Raw genomic sequence first — 23,216 nt, 5'->3', positions numbered from 1 at the left:
GAACTCAGCAGGTCAGGCAGCATAGAAACATAGAAAATAGGTGCAGGAGGAGGCCATTCGGCCCTTCGAGCCAGCACCGACATTCATTGTGATCATGGCTCATCGTCCCCTATCAATAACCCATGCCTGCCAACTGCCTTCTCCCCATATCCCTTGATTCCACTAGCCCCTAGAGCTCTATCTAACTCTCTCTTAAATCCATCCAGTGGCTTGGTCTCCACTGCCCCCTGTGGCAGCGAATTCCACAAATTCACAACTCTCTGGGTGAAAACGTTTTTTCTCACCTCAGTCTTAAATGGACTCCCCTTTATTCTAAGACTATGGCCCCTGGTTCTGGACTCGCCCAACATTGGGAACATTTTTCCTGCATCTAGCTTGTCCAGTCCTTTTGTAATTTTATATGTTTCTATAAGATATCCCCCTCATCCTTCTAAACTCCAGTGAATACAAGCCTAGTCCTTTCAATCTTTCCTCATATGACAGTCCCGCCATCCCAGGGATCAATCTCGTGAACCTATGCTGCACTGCCTCAATCACAAGGATGTCCTTCCTCAAATTAGGAGACCAAAACTGTACGCAATACTCCAGATGTGGTCTTACCAGAGCCCTATACGACTGCAGAAGAAGGCAGCATCTCTGGAGAACATGGATAGATGACACTTCACAGAGTGCTGGAGAAACTCAGCGGGTCAGGCAGCATCTCTGGAGAACATGGATAGGTGACGTTTCACAGAGTGTTGGAGTAACTCAGCGGGTCAGGCAGCATCTGTGGAGAACATGGATAGGTGGCGTTTCACAGAGTGCTGGAGTAACTCAGCGGGTCAGGCAGCATCTCTGGAGAACATGGATAGGTGACGTTTCACAGAGTGCTGGAGTAACTCAGCGGGTCAGGCAGCATCTCTGGAGAACATGGATAGGTGACACTTTGGGTCGGGACCCTTCTCCAGACCCCAAAACGTCGTCACTCCAGTTACTCCAGCACTTTATGTCCTTTTGTGTAAACTAGCATCTGCAATTCCATGTTTCTAAATGTAGAGGTTTATTTAGCTTAACCTCTGCGATATTTATCCACTAGACTATTTCTATAATATTTACCGATTGAAATCAAGTAACATTGCAAATCTCGTTCGTGTTTATCAGAAAGTGAAATCAAACACAAGATGAGTCAATGGAAGGGAGGTTGGTTTGTGTGATGGTCAGGGGTGCGTCAACTAATTCCTTGCAATTTCTCGCGGTCTTGGATGGAAATGCGTTCCCACTTTGCAACTTCTCACAGCTATCGGGTATTCGCCAACCAGGTCGGGAGGAGCATGCAAGCTATTCAGCCAGGGAAGAGTTAGTACCTGTAACCAGCAACAAGTTGGGTGAACTCTGCACTCTCTTCACGGAGGCTAATTTAACGGAAGTAGCAGCACGTTTACGAGCGCAGCCGCCGCTGTCTGCAAAGGGAAGCAGAGAAATGCACAGCGTCCGTGTCAGGCAGAGCGGGAGAGTGAGCGAGCCCGTGCAACTTATTCAGTGGCTGCGTATACCAAACCAAGCATATTATTTACATGCAGGAAAGCTGCTCGAGTTAAGAAAAAAAACAATCACTGCATTAAACTCCATTCGCCATTCCTTAAATAAAATTTAAATGAGTGCAATGTGTTGCCTTTTGCCAGGCCAAACCCGGGCAGGACCTACACAGTGAGTGGTACGGCCCTGGGGAGTGTTGTGGAGCAGAAGGATCTCGGAGTACAGGTGCATGGTTCCTAGAAAATGGAAGGTAGACAAAAAATGCTGGAGGAACTCAGCGGGTGAGGCAGCATCTATGGAGAGAAGGAATAGGCCACGTTTCGGGTCGAGACCCTGGAAAAGTGGTGTCACAGAGTGGCACGGTGGCGCAGCGGTAGAGTTGCTGCCTCCCAGCACCAGAGACCCGGGTTTGATCCTGACTACGGCTGTTGTCTGTATGCAGTTTGTCCGTCATCCCCGTGACCGCGAAGGATGTCAATATAGCAGAGTCAGGGGATATGGGGAGACGGCAGGAACGGGGTACTGATTGGGGATGATCAGCCATGATCACGTTGAATGGCAGTGCTGTACTCCTGCACCTATGTCCATTGTCTATTGATATTCCTCGGGTGCTCCGGTTTCCTCCCACACTCCACAGACATAAAGGTTTCCAGGTTATTTGGCTTCTGTAAAAATGGTCAATTATCCCTGGTGTGTAGGACCAGTGCTGCTGAATGGCTGGGATCTGGGGAGTGTTGTAGAGCAGAGGGATCGAGGCCTGCACGTACATGGCTCTTTGAAGGTGGTGTCACAGGTGGACAGGGTGGTCAAGAGGTCTCTTGGTACAAAGGCCTTCACACGTAGGCCCGAAGGGTGGTACAGTGACACAGAGCTGTTACCTCACAGTGCCAGAGACCCGGGTTCAAACCTGACAACTTGGACCAAATAACTATTTGGATCAAATAACATCCTTAAGGATTGGTTAATGTAAAGAATGCATTCAATCTTAGCTCTGAGAGTTTGGAACATACCTGTATTCATGGTGACAAGTGGAGAGTCTGCCTTCTATTGGAAAATTCAGTTTATTCTGAAAAATAAAATAAAGGCAAATAGAGGTTACTTGAGGCAAAATCAAGTCTTCAACGAACGTGGAATGTAAAACAACACAAGGTTCCTACAGTGTGTAGGAAGGAACTACACCGAAGATAGACACAAAAATGCTGGAGTGACTCAGCGGGACAGGCTGCATCTCTAGAGAGAAGGAATGGGTGACGTTTCGGGTCGAGACCCTTCTTCCAACCAAGACTCTGACACTGATTTGCGACACCGAACTCATGAGGGCCTGTCCCACTTGCGCGACTTTTTCGGCGACTGCCGGCGCCCCGTCATGGGTCGGCGAAAATTTTCAACACGTTGAAAATTCAGCGGCGACCAGAAAGAGGTCGTGAGAGGTCGTGGGGTGTCACCAGGGGGCAAGTCTCCAGGGGGTCGCCTGTATGGTCGTGAGAGGTCTCCTAGACACCCAAAGAGTCGTAGCGTCTTTCTGGCCGCTGCTGAATTTTCACCACATTGGAAATTTTCGCCGACCTATGACGGGTGCTGGCAGTCGCAGAAAAGGTCGCGTAAGAGAGACAGGCCCTTTAAATCATTCATTCCTTAAAGATTGCCACGTGACAGAAATAGATTAGAGCTTTACTTAATTGACGTAGGCCAGAATGTGAACTATTTGTTGGCAAAATTCTGGAGAGATATGCACATAAACAGCTCCAGACGCATTTATTATATATTATCTGCATTATTTTATCTGATAACAGAATAACCCTCGATGTGCCTCAATTCATGTCCTGAGGCAAGACAGCTTACTTCCACTTACTGTGGGAATTGTGTTCAATTTTGCTCATCAATGTAGGAAAGATATTGATCAGCTGTTGAGGGGTGGCATGGTGGTGCAGCGGTAGAGTTGCTGCCTCACAGCGCCAGAGACCCGGGTTCAATCCTGACTACGGGTGCTGTGTGTACAGAGTTTGTACGTACGTGCCTCAGGAAGGCCGTCAGCATCCATAAAGACTCCTCACACCCTTGTAACGGACTGTTCGAACTACTTTCCTCCGGCAGATGTTACAAGGCCTTCTACGCCCGAACCTCCAGACTCAGGAACAGCTTAATTCCCAGAGCTATAGCGGCTCTGAACCGGCCCTGCTGAGTGCCCCCCACCCCCCATAGACTGTCTCCCTCGGATGGTCACGTCACACAGACACATCTGCACTTTAGTCTGTTTGCACTGTTTTTACTATTTTACTGTTGTAATGTTCTTTTTACAAACCATGTTCTCAGGGTATCTAAATCTAAATCTAAATTTTATTAGTTATTTAAGTTATGACATCGGATGGAAGCTGCAAACCCAAATCTCGTTGCACTTATGTGCAATGACAATAAAATATATTATTATTATTATTATTCTCCCTGTGACCGCATGGATTTTCTCCAGGTGCTGCGATTTCCTCCCACACTCCAAAGACGTACAGGTTTGTAGGTTAAATTAGCTTTGGTAAAATTGTAAATTGTCCCTAGTGTGTAGGCTAGTGGTAGCTTACAGGGTGATCACTGGTCAGCATGAACCCATTGGGCCGAAGGGCCTGTTTGGACATTGTATTTCTTTTTTATTTCTTTTTAAATTTTATTTTTATTAGAAGTACAGTAAATTACAATCATACACATCAGATATATCTTATTCCATTTGTTGTACCACTTCGTTTTTCGAGCTTTAAAAAAGATAGAAATAAAAGAAGTAAGGAAAGTGAGCAAGAATCGTGAAGGTGCAGGAAAGTGTTGGGAAAAGAAAGCCCCTTAGGGAAGAAGTTAGAGAAGGAAGTAAAGAAAGGAAATAAGACCTTAGAAAGAAAAGAAAAAAAAGGAAAAACAATCACTCTATTGTGACACAAAACTCGCAAAAAAGGATATACCAACCGTGTTTTTTTAAATTTATTTTATACCCCCCGTTACCAGATCCTGGTACCATTTATATTTTAAATTACTATTGCACCTTATGCTTGTAATAGTTCCATAAATGCAGACCACGTCTTTTGGGAGTGGTCTGCTTTGCGTGCTAGGAGGAGTCTCATCTCTTCCAAGTGTAGTGTTTCGAACATGTTTGAAATCCACATTTTTATTGTTGGTATTGGAGCATTTTTCCTAAAATTTGAGTATAAGCTAAGACATTGTATTTCTAAACTAAATTAAACTAAACAAAACTAAATGAACAGAGAAGTTTATTCTAAAGCACACAGAGTGCTGAAGAAACTCAGCGAGTCAGGCATCATCTCTGGAGAGTGACGTTTTGGGTCGGGACACTTCTTCAGAATTGAAACATTACCTACCCATGTTCTCCAGAGATGCTACCTGACCTGCTGAGTTACTCCAGAACTTTATGTACTTTTGTGTAAACCAGCATCGGCAGTTTCTTCTTTCTACATACAGAAGTTTATTTTAAGCCACTCGCTCTGATATTCATTCACTAATTTCTTTCTATAATAATTACTGATTGGAAGCAAGTAACATTGCAAATCTTGTTCATGTTTATCGGAAACTTAAATCACTTAAACACAAGAGGAATTTGCTAAGAGCAGAAAGATTAAATTCATGGCACAGATGCCTGAAGTTAGAATCTAGTGCAATCTTCAGCAAAGCTATCTCACCATTTTAAAGCCATCACGAAGAAATCTGTGCAGTTAAATTGTTTTTTTATAGTCAGACTGTGTGGAAACAGGCCCTTCGGTCCAACTTGCCCACACCGACCAACAAGTCTCATCTACACTAGTCCTACCTGCCTACCTTTGGCCCATATACCTCTTACCCTATCCTATCCATGTACCTGTCCAAATGTTTTTTAAACTGTGTGTTAGTACCAGCCTCAACCGCCTCCTCTGGCAGCTCATTCCATAAAACCCACCAACCTTTGCATGCTAACCCTTTGCCTAGCAGCATTTGCAGCGCCGGAGACCCGGGTTCGATCCCGACTACGGGCACTGTCTGTGTGGAGTTTGTACGTTCTCCCTGTGACCGCGTGGGATTTCCTCCAAGATCTTTGGTTTCCTCCGACACTCCAGAGACGTACAGGTTTGTAGGTGAATTGGCTCGGTGTACGTGTAAATTGTACCCAGCGTGTTTATTAACGTGCTGGTCAGCGCGGAATCGGTGGGCCGAAGGGCCTGTTTCCGCTGTATCTCTATACTAAACTATCAATCTCCGCCTCTGTGGCAAAGGGAAGCTGACGGGGATTGAGGAGAGAGCAGGAGAATATGGAAAGTAAATGGGACCATTGGGATTGCTGTGCCAGGAGCTAGCATGGACTCAATGGGCAGAATACCCTCTTCCCATGTTAACAGAAGTCAGTCCAACTAATTAAACTGTGCATGCAACGGTTTCATTAAAGCTAGCATTGGATTTCTTTCCCCCCTCGAAATAATTGACATTATTTGAAACGAGGACAAGAAATAACAAACCCTCCAGCGTGTTCACTGGTAACATTTTATTTAAATAGAGGCAGGTGACTCTGATGTTTGTGCACAGAGGCTTTCAATTTTGCAATTCGTGATGTTATCGGATGTTGGAAATAATAACTAATAATTAGTCTTTAACCATGAAGCATGCCATATTCTTCAAATACCTGACTATCAACATGAAGAGGTGGATTTAAAACATTTTGCACTAAAACTACTGTCAGGACCACACGGTTTTAGTGTTAGGCTTATTATTGTCATGTGTATCGAGGTACAGTGAAAGGCTTTGGTTGCATGTTACCCAATAAAGTCAGACCATACTATATATATATATATATACATATATATATATATATATATACATACATATATGTATATATATATATATACATACACACACACACACCACATATACACACCTACACACACATACACACACACACATACACATACACACACACATATACACACATATACACACACTTACACATATACACACACACACACATATATATACATACATACACATGTATACACACGTACGCAGATACGCATACACACACATATATATAATGTGAGTATGTGTGTGCATACACACACACACCCATATGCACACACATACATACTGACACACTCACACATCATAATGCAAAGGGAAATATATAGAGTGCAATATCTTAATCAACATTGAATAACATGAATGTTAATGTGAAACCAACTGGACAATACTGAAAGAGCACACAGAGTGCTGGAGTAACTCAGCGAGTCAGGCAGCATCTCTGGAGTACATGGATCGGATTGGGACCCTTCATCAGATTCAACTGGGGTGACTTTAAAATCCATTTAACATAAAAATATGTTTTTTTTTCTAACTATGAACCAAAATCATAATTTCTTGATTAGTGAGGGTGTTGAAGATTACGTGGAGAAGGCAGGAGAATGGGGCTGACTGGCCTAATTCTGCTCCTATAACTTATGAGGTGATTAAATCTTGCAAAAACTATGTTCTGGAAATCTGCAGTAAAAAACACAAAATTCTGGAAACACTCGGAATCAGGCAACCTATGACATGAATTTATCATAAAAGTCAAATGCATAATTAAAAACGAAATCAATAGAGACACAAGGAACTGCATAGGAAGGAATCGCAGTTGCTGTTGACCGGTTTGCAAAACTCTTTAACTCCCCCTCCCATTCCCACTCTGACCTTTCTGTCCTGGGCAGGGTTGTCAACTTTCTCACTCCCAGATAAGGGACAAAAGGTCAAAATACGGGACAAACTCCCGACGGCAATTCGTTGACCGACTCGGCCGTGGCTGGGTGAATGATGAGTTGGCCCGGGTGCTGGACTGCACACAAAGCCCAGCCGGCGGGCCAGCTGAGGAGTTCTGGCCCTGGCCATGTGACCAGAGATGCTGCCTGACCCGCTAGTCATGAATCTGTGAAATCCTTTGCCACAGAGGGCTGTGGAGGCCAAGTCAGGGGATAAGTCAGTATCTCTTAAGGCAGAGATAGATAGATTATTGATTAGTACGGGCATCAGGGACGATGGGGAGAAGGCAGGAGAATGGGGTTAGGAGGGAGAGATAGATTAGCCATGATTGAATAGTGGAGTAGACTTGATGGGCCAAATGGCCTAATTCTGCTCCTATCAAGTTTGACCTTATGAACTTAAGAAACATGAAGGAAAAGCGAAGGGAAGTATTTTCATTATGGAACAACAAACTTGTAAATCATGGATTGGATTCAAAACCAAGTGCAAGAGTACAGAACGTTTTGTTCCAGTAATGATTATCACAAAAAACTAACATAATCATCAATGATGACAAAGCAAAATACACTTTGAAATCTAAATTTGGGCAAATGTCTCATTTGTAACGGGTAGGTGGCATGGTGTTGCAGCAGTAGAGTTGCTGCCTCACAGCGCCAGAGACCCGGGTTCCATCCCGACTACGGGTGCCGTCTGTATGGAGTTTGTACATTCTCCCTGTGACCTGCGTTTGTTTTCTCTGAGATCTCTGGTTTCCTTCCACACTCCACAGACGTACGGGTTTGTAGGTTAATTGGCTTGGTATAAATGTAAATTGTCCCTAGTGTGTGTAGGATAGTGTTAGTGTGTGGGGATCGCTGGGCGGCGCGGACTCGGTGGGCCGAAGGGCCTGTTTCCACGCTGTATCTCTAAACTAAACTTAACTAAGCGAATCATATAGAGTTAACAGCTAACAATGGCCTGTTTCTGTGAACATCGTTACGTTGTCGGCATATCTTTCATTCGTTTGTTTCATATATCTCTGAATCTGAATCTGAATCTGATTCAATTTATGGTTACACAGTGTGTACACAGGCAAGGAATTTGACTCGGTGCTTTGCTCGCATGTGGTAAAAACACAAAATACAGCTGACAATTAAAAAAAACATTATAATTAATAATTAAAGTGCAAGAGTAAAAAGGTGCAGCTGTGCTATATATTGCACATGTCGATATCTAACGTGCACTTGGACTGTTCATAAGTGTTTGGCTTCTAGACCAGAATGTACTGGTGGGAGGGTGGATTGTCACCATGTCGTGGTGGAGAAGCTTGTGTGGTCCTGAGATCCTGAGAGCGATGCCGTCTGGAGCTATGCTCCTGGCAGGGCCACCCATGGCGGTAAGGTCGAGAGGGGGGGGGGGGGTGATCTCTGACAAAGAGCAATCCAACCAAGACCTCAACGGTGGAACAGGCAGAGGAACGATGGCTGACTTTAGTGAAACGTCACAACGGCTGGGAAGGCGGATGAAGGCTGCAGCAGAAAAGTGTATCCGGTCGTCTTGGACTCCATGCCACTGGATCCTGACCCAGATCTGACAACGACCGTGGGCTGGCTGGCTGTGCACCAGTCTCCCCACGTTAACATAGAAACATAGATACATAGAAAATAGGTGCAAGAGGAGGCCATTCGGCCCTTCGAGCCAGCAACTCCATTCATTGTGATCATGGCTGATCGTCCCCTATCAATAACCCGTGCCTGCCTTCTCCCCATATCCCTTGACTCCGCTAGCTCGATCCAACTCTCTCTTAAATCCATCCAATGATTTGGCCTCCACTGCCCTCTGTGGCAGGGAATTCCACAAATTCACAACTCTCTGGGTGAAAATGATTTTTCTCACCTCAGTCTTAAATGACCTCCCCTTTATTCTAAGTTAAACAAAGGCACGCACAGGCATCCTCTAACCATGGAGACAACCATGGTCAGCCATAACCGAAGGGGGCCAAAGAAGAGGGTGTAGTGTAGTGGAGAGGAAGGGTCTCAACCCAGAGTCTGGAGAAGGGTCTCAACCAAAAGCCTCACCTATTCCTTTTCTCCGGAGATGCAGTCTACCCCGCTGAGTTACTCCAGCACGTTGTGTCTACCTAGTGTCTACAGGTGGACCATGGTCCCTCTTTCTCAAAGTAGGGTTAGGTTTGTGCAGGGTAGTTGAAGAATCTGATAGTAGCTGTTCCTGAAGCTAGCGGTGTGAGACCTCAGCCTGATGGTAGCAGGGAGCAGATGGCACATCCCGGATGGTCTGTGATGATGGATGCCGCCTTGTTGAGGTAGCGCCTGGTGCGGCCATTCCTTGATGGTGGGGAAGGCTGTGCCCGGCAGAGTTCCACCACTCTCTGCAAACTCTTGCGTTCCCTTGCATTGGAATTCCCGCAGCAGGCCAAGATACAACCAGTCAGGATACTTTCTACATTGCACCTGGAGAGGATCGTTAGAGTAAAAGATGGCACGGTGGTGCAGCGGTAGAGTTGCTGCCTCACAGCGCCAGAGATCCGGGTTCGATCCTGACTATGGGTGCTGTCTGTACAGAGTTTGTGTGTTCCCCCTGTGATCAGCGTGGGTTTTCTCCGGGCGCTCCGGATTCCTCCCACACTCCAAAGACATGCAGGTTTGGTAAGTTAATTGGTTTTGGTGAAATTGTAAATTGTTCCTAGTGTGTGTACGATGGTGCTTATGTGCGGGGATCGCTGATCGGTGCGGACTCGGTGGGCCGACCGGCCTGTTTCCGAGCTGTATCTCTAAACTAAACTAAACCTTAAAAATAACTGTACATACATTTTCAGAAAGGCTTTGGAATTGAAGTTTTGCACCTGAGGCATTCTTAGACATGAATTCAATTGGAATCAATGAGAAATTTATGAGATAACGAATTAAAAAATGAAATCTGCTTCACTTCAATCACTGCTCCAAAATATTATGTCGAGCATATAGAAAACATAGAAACATAGAAAATAGGTGCAGGAGGAGGCCATTCGGCCCTTCGAGCCAGCACCGCCATTCATTGTGATCATGGCTGATATCAATGAGCGATAGATTAGTTTATGGTTTAGGTTAGAGGTATTAGCGCGGAAACAGGCCCTTTGGTCCACCTCCGATCCGACCCACATATTAACACTATCCTACACACACTTGGGACAATTTACAATTAACCTCCAATTACCATGCCAATGAACCTACAAACCTGCGCGTCTTTGGAATGTAAGAGAAATCCGAAGATCTCGGAGAAAACCCACGCTGGTCACGGGGAGAACGTGCAAACTCCGTTCAACAGCACCCGTAGTCAGGATCGAACCGGGGTCTCTGGCGCTGCGCCACCGTGCCGTCCTTACAAAATTAGTTGCGGGAGGCAAAGTTCTCTGGCGCAGTGGTCAATGCAGAGTGGACGCATTGCATTCAAAGAACATTTTGATTACATTCAAGGGACATTTTAAATGGAAAACATCGAGATGTTTGGCAGTATTTAAAAGTGCGTTATCTTTCATTAGTGCGAGCAATAAATGCAACACTTTATTAATGGATGGCCTTGGATGAGTAAGATTTTGTTTGTAGCCTTAAAGCAGTCAATAGGATGTTGATGTCAGCAAGGCCAAACACATACTGAGTTGCCTTTCAAGGCCACCAATTATATTTTAAGACAGCTTTCAATTTATTTCTAAACTCTGTAATGCATTGCAAAATATTATTTGAAGCATATTCTTTTATCAAAAGAAGCAATGAAACATTGCAGGAAATTGAAAGAAGGTTGACAAGTGAAACCCTGGATTATAAAGTTATATACTTTATAACAGCAGATTTAAAGACGAAGGGCCATGACGCACCAAGATTTAAAATGGAAGCTGATGTGAATAAGTTAAAGATAAGCAGACTATTTACTTTTGTTGCCAAGGATAAAACAAATACGTGCGTAAAAGCTGGAACCATTTTCCCATGTACAGATCATGAAGGATAAAAATTAAAAAGAGTCACAGTGATACAGTGTGGAAACAGGCCCTTCACCCAACTTGCCCATGCCGACCAACATGTCCCATCTGCACTGGTCCCACCTGCCTGTGTTTGGCCCATTATCCACTAAGCCTGTCCTAGCCATGTACCTGTCCATGTCATTTCAAACACCTCATAAAAAAACATAATATATTATGCAGCTCATTTCATACACCACCCTTTTGGTAAAAAAGTTGCCCCTCAGGTTCCTATTAAATTTCTCCTCCCCACCCTCTCAACCTATGTTCTCTGGTCCTCGAAACTACTACTCTGAGTAATAGACTCAATCTAGTCCCCTCGTGAGCGTATTCATAATAATAATAATAATAATAACTTTATTTATAAAGCGCTTTTAGACAACATCAGTTACCACAAAGTGCTGTACATGGGAAATCAACAAAAAGTTATTACTACTAAAACCATTAAGACGACAGGACTATAAAAACAGTAAAAATTAAAAGACATTAAAAGCACTAAAACAGGAACAATGTCTCGGCCAGTGTCGAAAGCCAGTGAATAAAAGTAAGTTTTTAGGGAGGATTTAAAGATGGACAGTGAAGGGGCCTGTCTGATCTGCAGCGGCAAGGTGTTCCAGAGTGCCGGGGCAGCAACAGAAAAGGCTCTATCCCCTCTGAGCTTCCGCTTAGACCTTGGTACTTGGTATTCACCTCTATAAGATCGCCCCTCACCCTCCTGCGGTCCTAGGAATAGCATCCCAGTCTGACGTTACCCTCTGTACAGAGCCCTGATTGTACAGGGCCTTAGTGAGACCACACCTGGAGTATTGTGTGCAGTTTTGGTCCCCTAATTTGAGGAAGGACATTCTTGCTACTGAGGGAGTGCAGTGTAGGTTTACAAGGTTAATTCCCGGGATGGCGGGGCTGTCATATACTGAGAGAATGGAGCAGCTGGGCTTGTACACTCTGGTTTAGAAGGATGAAAGGGCATCTCATTGAAACATATAAGATTGTTAAGGGCTTGGACACGCTAGAGGCAGGAAAGATGTTCCCGATGTTGGGGGAGTCCAGAACCAGGGGCCGCAGTTTAACAATAAGGAGTAAGCCATTTAGAACGGAGACGAGGAAACACTTTTTCTCACAGAGAGTGGTGAGTCTGTGGAATTCTCTGCCTCAGAGGGCGGTGGAAGAGGGTTCTCTGGATGCTTTCAAGAGAGAGCTAGATAGGGCTCTTAAAAATAACGGTGTCAGGGGATATGGGGAGAAGGCAGGAACGGGGGTACTGATAGGGGATTAACAGCCAAGATCACATTGAATGGCGGTGCTGGCTCGAAGGACCGGATGGCCTACTCCTGCACCTCTTGTCTATTGTCTCCTTATAGCTCAGGTCCTCGAGTCCTGGCAACATCCTCTGCACCCTTTCCAGCTTAACTGCTGAGAACGATATTCTATGAATGTATTTATATATCCTATTATCTGTTCTGATGGGATAACAAAACTACACGTAACAATAATAAATCGAATCTCCACTGCCTGCACGCGAGCTAATCTTTGCATATCCATCTGCCTATGTAAAATCATCTTAAACGGCACTATTACTTCTGCCTCCACCACCAACCCCTGGCCTTCACCATCCTCTGCGTAAAAAGTCTTGCCCCGCACATCTCCCTTAAACTTTGCCCCTTTAGTCCCTAGGCCTCTAGTCTTTGACATTTCCGCCACGGCGATAAATGTTCCGACTTCTCTATAACCCTCAGAATTTTATATGCTTCTATCAGGTCCGCCCTGAGACTCCGACGTTCCGGAGAAAACAATCCAGCTCATTTCATTTCAGAAAGGGCAATAAGTCTCTATAGTCAATGAAAATCACACCCCATAATTAAAAACTCAAGATAGTTAATGGTGACTAATCGACATTATTAATAAACTAAGAAATCGTGTAAACTCACCGGATATGATCCTCAAGAAGGTTTTTGACAAACCAAATTAATTTGATCGCAAAGTTTGTCTTTATAAGTTATAAAGAATCTCCCAGTTCTGAGTCCAGTCAATGCTTCTATTCTCAAGGCCTCTCTCTGTGCCTTATTTAACTCATTCAACAATCACAGTCAAAATAGCGTCGCCAGTGTCAGATAAGCTAATCGACGGAACGCATTCACATATCACATTTTCCAGGGTGTTACAATTTTCCAGGAATATTAAGCAACACTTGTTTAGTTTCGAGATACAGCCCAGTAACAGGCCCTTCGGCCCACCGAGTCCGCGCCGACCAGCGATCCCCGCACACTAGCACTATCCAACACACAATTTACAATTTACATTTATACCAAGCCAATTAACCTTCAAACCTGTACGTCTTTGGAGTGTGGGAGGAAAACAAAGATCTCGGATAAAACCGACGCAGGTCATGGGGAGAACGTAGAAACTCCGTACAGACAGCACCCGTAGTCAGGATCGAACCCGGGTCACTGGCGCTGTAAAGCAGTAGCTCTACTGCTGTGCCACCGTGCCGCCCCACAATTCAACTTGGGGCGATGTCATGACATTTTTTTAATGCTGCATTTATCAGCAGTTGGCGTACTTCTATCCTATCCCAGCCCTGGTAAGATTGGGTTAAATTAGGTAACTGACTTGAGACTTTAGAGATACAGCGTGGAAACAGGCTCCTCGTCCCATCGAGCCCGTGCCGACCAACAGTCACCCCATATCCTACACACTAGGGACAATTTACAGAAGCCAATTAACCTACAAACCTGTACGTCTTCGTAGTGTGGAGGGAATCCGGGGAAAGTCCACATGATCACGGGGAGAACGTACAAACTCCGTACAGACAGCACCCGTGTGTCAGGATGGAACCCGGGTCTCTGGCGCTGTGAGGCAGCGACTCTACCGCTGCACCACCGTGTTGCCCCAGTTCCATGATATTGCCTGATTCAGTCACTGCCCTTCTTTATGTAATACAAGAGTCCTTATAACAAAAATGTCATTCAAATCAAAAGCTAATGCAAACATCGGCCTGGAAATGGATATCAAAGAACAACCTGTGTGGGAAAGAACTGCAGATGCTGGTTTAAATTGAAGATGGACACTAAATATGGTGGGATACCGCAAGGCTCAGTGCTGGGACCACAGCTATTTACAATTTATATTAATGATTTAGATGGAGGGATTAAAAATAACATTAGCAAATTTGAAGATGGCACAAAGCTGGGGGGCAGTGTGAACTGTGCGGTGGATGCTGTGAGGATGCAGGGTGACTTGGACAGGTTGGGTGAGTGGGCAGATGCAGTTTAATGTGGATAAATGTGGGGTTATCCACTTTGGTAGCCGTAACAGGAAGGCAGATTATTATCAGAATGGCGTCAAGTTAGGAAAAAGGGGAGTACAACGGGATCTGGGGGTCCTTGTTCATCAGTCACTGAAAGTAAGCATGCATGTACAGCAGGCAGTGAAGAAAGCTAATGGCTTGTTGGCCTTCATAACATGAGGTGTTGATTATAGGAGCAAAGAGGTCCTTCTGCAGGGCGTTAGTGAGGCCACACCTAGGGTGTTGTGTGCAGTTTTGGTCTCCAAATTTGTGGAAGGACATTCTTTCTATTGAGGGAGTGCAGCACAGGTTCACAAGGTTAATTCCCGGGACTGTCATATGTTGAAGGAATGGAGTGACTGGGCTTATATACACTGGAATTTAGAAGGGTGAGAGGAGATCTTTTGTAACGTATAAGATTATTAAGGGATTGGACGCGCTAGATCTAGAAACTTGTTCCCGATGTTGGGGGAGTCCAGAACCAGGGGCCTCAGTTTAAGAATAGGGGGTAGGCCATTTAGAATGGAGATGAGGAAAAACTTTTTCGCCCAGAATTGTGAATCTGTGGAATTCTCTCTTTCAGAAGGCAGTAGAGGCCAAATTTCTGGATGCTTTCAAGAGAGAGGTAGATAGAGCTCTTAAAGATAGCAGAGTCAAGGGATATGGGGAGAAGGCAGGAACGGGGTACTAATTGTGGAGGATCAGCCATGATCACAGTGAATGGCGGTGCCGGCTCGAAGGGCCGAATGGTCTACTCCTGCACCTATTGTCTATTGTCTAAAATGCTGGAATAACTCCGCGGGACTGGCAGCATCTCTGGAGAGAAGGAACGGGTGTGTTTTGGGTTGATACCCATCTATTAAAGAACAGCCTTTTGTGTGAAGAGTTTGTGTGGAAGAGGTACAAATTAGATCCCAATGGATTCAGAAATACGACTTCTCAAGGAGCAGCTACTAGCGGCTTGAGTTGAGAGATTTATTGTTTAGAAGCAGTGATTCCAAGACAAGTGAATTAAAAAAAAACCTAAACATCTCAACCCAGTAGTAGGTGGACTAAAATGCTGGAGAAACTCAGAGGGTGAGGCAGCATCTATGGAGCGAAGGGAATAGGTGACGTTTCGGGTCGAGAAATGTCACCTATTGAGTTGAGTTTCTCCAGCAATTTTGTCTACCTTCGATTTTTCCAGCATCTGCAGTTCTTTCTTTAACACAGTCGTAAGTTTTTTATAATTAGAAAGTGTCCGTGCAAGGGACTGATCGGATTATTTTGACTTTGACCGCTTAAAATAGCGATAGAATATATTCTCTGGATACCTCGATAAGATAAATCAGTGCCAATCATTAGGTCATAATGGAATTGCGTGGCACTCCAAGTAAATGTCAAGTTGGATCGTGTGAACAAGAAAAAGGCCAAGATAACAGGATTGTAAGAATAGGAATGTCCTGATCCATCAACCTTATATATTTAAAAATAGACGGATGAACCAAATGATTCATTGGTTGCTAAAAAAGAATTCCTCCCAGAAAAGGCGAGCTGAGGTTAGATGATGCTTTAATGTCTCTAATTAGACAATGGGTGTTGTGAAGAAATTTCAATTGTATTGATAAAATATGATTAATGATGCAGTTGTACGAGCCATAGAGTCATACAGCGCGTAAAGAGGCCCTTCGACCCAACTTGCCCATCCAGAAACATAGAAAACAGGTGCAGGAGGAGGCCATTCGAGCCAGCACCACCATTCCTTGTGATCATGGCTGATCGTCCCCAATCAATAACCCGTGCCTGCCTTCTCCCCATATAATCTTGATTCCACTAGCCCCGAGAGCGCTATCTAACTCTTTCTTATATCCACCCAAAGACTTTAAGATTTTTGCCTTCCATCACAGTGAGGAGGTGCCTGGTGAACTCACTGTAGATGATGTTAAATTTGTGTTTATCGGGTGTTTATGTTATTTTTATTACATGTATGACTGCAGGCACGAAATTTCTGAATGACAATAAAATATACTTTGACTTTTGATTTGGTCTCCACTGCCCTCTGTGCAGGGAATTCCACAAATTCACAACTCTCTGGGTGAAAACGTTTTTTCTCACCTCAGTCTTAAATGGCCTCCCCTTTATTCTAAGACTGTGGCCCCCGGTTCTGGACTCGCCCAACATTGCGAAGATTTTTTCCTGCATCTAGCTTGTCCAGTCCTTTTATAATTTTATATATTTCTATAAGATACCCCCTCATCCTTCTAAACTCCAGTGAATACAAGCCTAGTCTTATCAACCTTTCCTCATATGACAGTCCCACCATCCCAGGGATCAATCTTGTGAACCTACGCTGCACTGCCTCAATCACAAGGATGTACTTCCTCAAATTAGGAGACCAAAACTGCATGCAATACTCCAGATGGGGTCTTACCAGAGCCCTATACAACTGCAGAAGAACCTCTCTACTCCTATACTGAAATCCTCTTGTTATGAAGGTCAACATTCCATTAGCTTTCTTCACTGCCTGCTGTACCTGCATGCCCTTGTTTCGGCCCATCAAGTCTACTCCACCTTTCAATCATGGCTGATCTATCTCTCCCTCCTAGCCCCATTCTCCTGCCTCTGAAACCTGTATTAATCAAGAATCTATCAATCTCTGCCTTAAAACTATACACTGACTTGTCCTCGACAGCCTTCCACAGATTCACCACGCTCTGACTAAAGAAAAGATTCACCACCCTCTGACTCGGAGAAAACCCAGGCAGGTCACAGGGAGAATGTACAAACTCCGTACAGACAGCACCCATAGTCAGGATCGAACCCAGGACTCTGGCGCTGTGAGGTAGCAACTGCCCAAGTGTTCCCATATTGCTCACTACTACACAAATGACAGCCTCATCGACAGAAGGACACAGTGTGATCTATTCTACATTTTCCTTGATCTCCATCCCCTTTGATGTCTCGTTTTCACACCTCACCCCACCAGGTCTCTGTGTCTCCCTCTCCTCAGTCTGAAGAAGGGTCTCGACCCGAAACGCAACCCATTCCTTCTCTGCAGAGATGCTGCCCGTCCCACTGATTTTCTCCAGCATTTTGACTCTGTCGACAGTGATTAATACATTCCTTTCTGGTGCACAAACATCACTGACATAAAAGGAAATCCATTTTCTTACACGGCACGGATCCTTCTTCGCGCTGAGGTAAAACTTTATTTCCGTCCCATCCAACCAAAATAAATCTGAAGTACGCTGATTGGTATTTCACAAGTGTGATGCTCCACAGATTCGTAGGATGTCTCGTAGCGGCTCGTACGAGTAAAAAGTAACAATTTTTTACATCAGGAGTATTTTTTTACTCGTTGACATTTTTTACATGGATGAAAAAACGTTACGAGTTTACCGGATTTCCCGAGTGCCTACCGTTAGCATTACAAGCCACTACGGGACATCCACGAACTCCTGCGGACCCGTTACGGACATTCTCCGAGTTCGGATCAGGGGAAAACTCGGGAGAACTCTTGAATTACCTCGTACAGTGGGACAGGGGCTTTACACTGCGGAGGCGTTGAAATTGACAAGGCGTGGAAATTGACAAGGCATTGAAATTGGTAAGGCTTTGAAATTGACATGAAATCACTTCAATTTCCATTTAACTCGATTAAACAAAGTAGCAAACAGCCTTTAGTATTTTTATCTTGCAGTAACTAAAATACATTTTTCGCTGTTAAAAATAACTTTATTTTTGTAAACAACTTGTTGTCTCACGGAGTGACCACTAGATGGTTGGAGCAAATCCCTTAATCGGTTTAGTTCAGTTTAGTTTAGAAATACAGGGCACAAACAGGACTTCAAAAATTAGTGCCAGCATTTGTGACAGATATCAGGGGTTATGGGGAGAAGGCAAGAGAATGGGGTTAAAAGGGAAAGATAGATCAGCCATGATTGAACATAGAAACATAGAAAAATAAGTGCAGGTGTAGGGGACAATTTTTTTACATTTACCAAGCCAATTACCCTAGAAACCTGTGTCTTTCGAATGTTGCAGGAAACCAAAGATATCGGAGAAAACCCACGCAGGTCACGGGGAGAATGTACAAACACCGTACGGACAGCACCCGTAATCGGGATCGAACCCGGGTCTCCGGCGCTGCATTCACTGTAAGACAGGAACTCTACTGCTGCGCCACCGTGATTTAATCGGGGATTGTCTTTATGTGTGGCGACAATCGCACAGATCTATACCTTGCAGACATACGTAGACTGATCACATAAAAGCTACAGAATTATGACAACGCACACCTCCAGTTTCAGGAGCAGTTTCTTCCCAGCTGTTATCAGGCAACTGAATCATCCTACCAACAGCTAGAGAGTGGACCTGACCTCCCACCTACTTCATTGGAGACCCTTGGACTATCTATGATCAGACTTTACTGGACTTTATCCTGCACTAAACATTCTTCACATTATTCCTTTTATCTGTACACTGTAAATGGCTCGGTTGTAATCATGTATTGTCTTTCCACTGACTGGTTAGCCCGCAACAAAAGCTTTTCACTCTACCTCTGCACACGTGACATTAAACTCAACCCAACTAAGTTAAACTCAATTTCCCAGCACTACACGCAATATTACTGAGCTTCTGAAATGTTGTAAAAGCCTTCTTTGGGAAGTGAAGTCCCCCCTTATCCTAATTTGAGGAAGGACATCCCTAATTTGAGGAAGGACATCCTTGTGATTGAGGTAGTGCAGCGTAGGTTCACCAAATTGATCCCTGGGATCGCGGGACTATCATATGAGGAAAGATTCAAAAGACTAGGCTTGTATTCACTGGAGTTTAGAAGGATGAGGGGAAGATCTTATAGAACCATGTAAAATTATAAAAGGACTGGACAAGCTAAATGCAGGAAAAATGTTCCCACTGTTGGGCGAGTCCAGAACCAGGGTCCACAGTCTTAGAATAAAGGGGAGGTAATTTAAGACTGAGGTGAGAAAAAACGTTTTCACCCAGTGAGTTGTGAATTTGTGGAATTCCCTGCCACAGGGGGCAGTGGAGGCCAAGTCACTGGATGGATTTAAGAGAGAGTTAGATAGAGCTCTAGGGGCTAGTGGAATCAAGGGATATGGGGAGAAGGCAGTCACGGATTATTGATTGGGGACGATCAGCCATGATCACAATGAATGGCGATGTTGGCTCGAAGGGCCGAATTACCTCCTACTGCACCTATTTTCTATGTTTCTTTGGAACATGTTTCATGGAACAGGTAGATTCAGCACCTTAAATTTCCAAAACAATACATTGCTGGTTAGTGCAGTAATTCTATTAGCATAAGTGTTTCCATGTTGTAATGGCAACTACATATCTGGCAGCAGTCTCAAAGTCTCCGCTCTTGCAGGTAAGTACAGAATTAGGTGTGGCACAGCGGTAGAGCTGCCAGAGGCCCGGGTTCAATCATTCTCATAAATCTCCTCTGGATCCTCTCCAACGCCAGTGTACATCCTTCCTCAGATATGGGCCCAAAACTGCTCACAATACTCCAAATGCGATCTTACCTGTGCCCCATAAAGCCTCAGCATTACATCCCTGTTTTTATATTCTAGTCCTCGCGAAATAAATGCTAGCATTGCATTGTTTCATGCATGCATCTGTCACTGCATCTCAATGCATCCTGCATTACCTCCAGGGTAGATAATAATAATAATAATTTATTTATAGAGCACTTTAAAAACAAACATAGCTGCAACAAAGTGCTGTACATCACTAATCATTGACAAAAAAGTTAATACACACCAAAAATAACAATCAAAAGAAATAGTAGGTAAAGACATGTAAAATAAAGAAACATCAAAAACACCACAAACAGAAGCAAAGCCTCAGGCATGGTCAAAAGCCAGGGAGTACAAATGTGTTTTAACACTGGATTTGAAGATGGACAGAGAGGGGGCCTGTCTGATGTGCAACGGCAGGGTGTTCCAGAGTGCCGGAGCAGCAACAGAGAAGGCTCTATCCCCTCTGAGCCTCCGACTAGACCTCGGTACCTCCAGGAGCAGCTGACCAGCTGACCCGAGGGACCGGGCAGGAGCGTATGGGTGGAGCAGCTCAGAGAGGTAAGGCGGGGCGAGCCCATTCAGAGATTTAAAAACAAATAACAGTATCTTAAAATGAACTCGAAAGTGCACCGGGAGCCAGTGGAGGGAGGCCAGAATTGGCGATATGTACTCCCTCTTTCGAGTCTTTAGATGATAAGGATATGTACAAACAAGAAACTGCAGATGCTGCTTCATACCAAACATAGACACAAAGTGCTGGAGTAACTGAGTGGGTCAGGCAGCATCTCTGAAGAAAAAGGATGGGTGACGTTTTGGGTCAGGACAATAGACAGTAGACAATAGGTGCAGGAGTAGGCCATTTGGCCCTTCGAGCCAGCACCGCCATTCAATGTGATCACGGCTGATCATCCACAATCAGTACCCCGTTCCTGCCTTCTCCCCATATCCCCTGACTCCGCTATATTGAAGAGCCCTATCTAGCTCCCCCTTGAAAGCATCCAGAGAACCGGCCTCGACCGACCTCTGAGGCACAGAAATTCACAGACTCACAACTCTCTGTGAGAAAAAGTGTTTCCTCTTCTCTGCTCTAAATGGCTTACCCCTTATTCTTAAACCATGGCCCCTGGTTCTGGACTCCCTCTAGCGTGTTCAAACCCTGAAGGGCCTGTCCCACTCACATGACTTTTTCGGTGACTGCCAGCACCCGTCAAAGGCCGTTGCAGGTGGCCGGAAATTTTCAACATGTTGAAAATCCAGCGGTGACCAGAAAGATGCTACGACTCTTTGGGCGACTGAGAAGACGACTCACGACCATGCAGGTGACACCCTGGCGACATGTCGCGGGGTGAAGCCTGTATGGTCGTGAGTAGTCGCCCAAAGAGTCGTACCCTGTTCTGGTCGCCGCTGGATTTTCGACAGGTTGAAAATTATCGGCCATCCGTAATGACCTATGACGGGTGGCCGGCAGTCGCCAAAAAAGTTGCGTAAGTGGGACAGGCCCTTTAATAATCTTATATGTTTCAATAAGATATCCTCTCATCATTCTAAACTCCAGAGTGTACAAGCCCAGCCGCTCCATTCTCTCAGCATTCTTCAAACCCGAAACATCACTCATCCCTTTCTCCAGAGACACTGCCTGACACGCTGAGTTACTCCAGCACGTTGTGCCTATCTTATAAAGATACTATACTTGTTCAAAGAACGTAAAATGTAAAAGGCACAACACTGATCACTTCAGCATTCCCCTGATTTTAGGCAGAAAACAGACGTTATGAACAGATGATCCTCACTGCTAATTATTATTTGTTGGCATGGAATGTGCCAACAATGTGTTATTCCTTAATTACGAGGGGATTTCACTATCTGTGCAGCGTTCTTCAATTAGCGAGTACCACAATGAAAAGTCTGTTCAAAATCTGGTGCAAAAAAAAACAAAATCCAAACAGTGACTGTGGAGAGGATGTTTCCACTAGCGGAAGAGTCTAGGACTAGAGGGCACAGCCTCAGAATAAAAGGACATACCTTTAGGAAGGAGATGAGGAGGAATGTCTTTACTCAGAGGGTGGTGAATCTGTGGAATTCATTGCCACAGGCGGCTGTGGAGGCCAAGTCAGTGGATATTTTTAAGGCGGAGATAGATAGATTCCTGATTAGTACGGGTGTCAGGGGTTACGGGGAGAAGGCAGGAGAATGAGTTTGAGTGGGAAAGATAGATCAGCCATGATTGACTGGCGGAGTAGACTTGATGGGCCGAATGGCCTAATTCTGCTCCTAGACCATAAGAAAACCCATGGGAGTTGAATCAGTGCATAAAATCATGCGGGGAATACAGTTCTTTTACCCAGTGTAGGGTAATACAAAACAAGAGGATGTATGTTTATGATGAGAGGGGCAAGATTTAATATGAACCTAAGGGGCACATTGTTCAGTTTGGTCATAAGTTCATAAGGAATAGGTGTAGAATTAGGCCATTCGGCCCATCAAGTCTACTCCGCCATTCAATCATGGCTGATCTATCTCTCTCTCCATGCCCCATTCTCCTGCCTTCTCCCCATAACCTCTGACATCAAGAATCTATCTCTGCCATAAAAATATCCACTGACTTGGTCTCCAAAACCTTCTGTGCCAAAGAATTCCACAGATTCACTATCCTCTGACTAAATACATTTCTCCTCATCTTCTTCCTAAAGGAATGTCTTTTAATTCTGAGGCTATGACCTCTAGTCCCAGACTCCCCCACTAGTGGAAACATCCTCTCCACATCCACCCTATCCAAGCCTTTCACTATTCTGTACGTCTCAATGAGGTCCCCCCCTCATTCTTCTAAACTCCAGCGAGTACAGGTCCGGTGCCGACAAACGCTCATCATAGGGATCTGCTCATTCCTGGGATCATTCTTGTAAACCTCCTCTGGACCCTCTCCAGAGCCAGCACATCACATCCATCCTCGGATATGGTGCCCAAAATCCTGCACCATATCCCAAGTCCTTTTGCACCACCGATTCCTGGATTCTCACCCTATTTAGAAAATAGATTACTCCTTTATTCCCACGACCAAAATGCATGACTCCACACTTTGCTACACTATATTCCATCTGCCACTTCTCTGCCAACTCTCCCAACCTGTCCACGTTCTTCTGCAGACCCT

The 23,216-nt window shown here is 44.7% G+C and overlaps 1 protein-coding gene across 1 annotated transcript in view; it reads right to left on the bottom strand.

Annotated features, from left to right (window-relative positions):
- LOC129695217 (sorbin and SH3 domain-containing protein 2-like) overlaps positions 1-23,216 on the bottom strand; it is a 234,464-nt gene that overhangs the window by 139,952 nt on the left and 71,296 nt on the right. The window contains exons 2-3 of the mRNA XM_055631996.1: positions 2,526-2,581; positions 1,344-1,439 (exon numbers count right to left, since the gene is read on the bottom strand). Coding sequence (XP_055487971.1) covers positions 1,344-1,439; positions 2,526-2,535 — 106 coding nt within the window. The 5' untranslated portion in view covers positions 2,536-2,581. The remainder of the gene's footprint in view (positions 1-1,343; positions 1,440-2,525; positions 2,582-23,216) is intronic.

The sequence above is a fragment of the Leucoraja erinacea genome, chromosome 3 (assembly GCF_028641065.1).
Source record: "Leucoraja erinacea ecotype New England chromosome 3, Leri_hhj_1, whole genome shotgun sequence".
Taxonomy (NCBI): domain Eukaryota; kingdom Metazoa; phylum Chordata; class Chondrichthyes; order Rajiformes; family Rajidae; genus Leucoraja; species Leucoraja erinaceus.
This window is presented reverse-complemented; position numbering and strand designations above follow the sequence as displayed.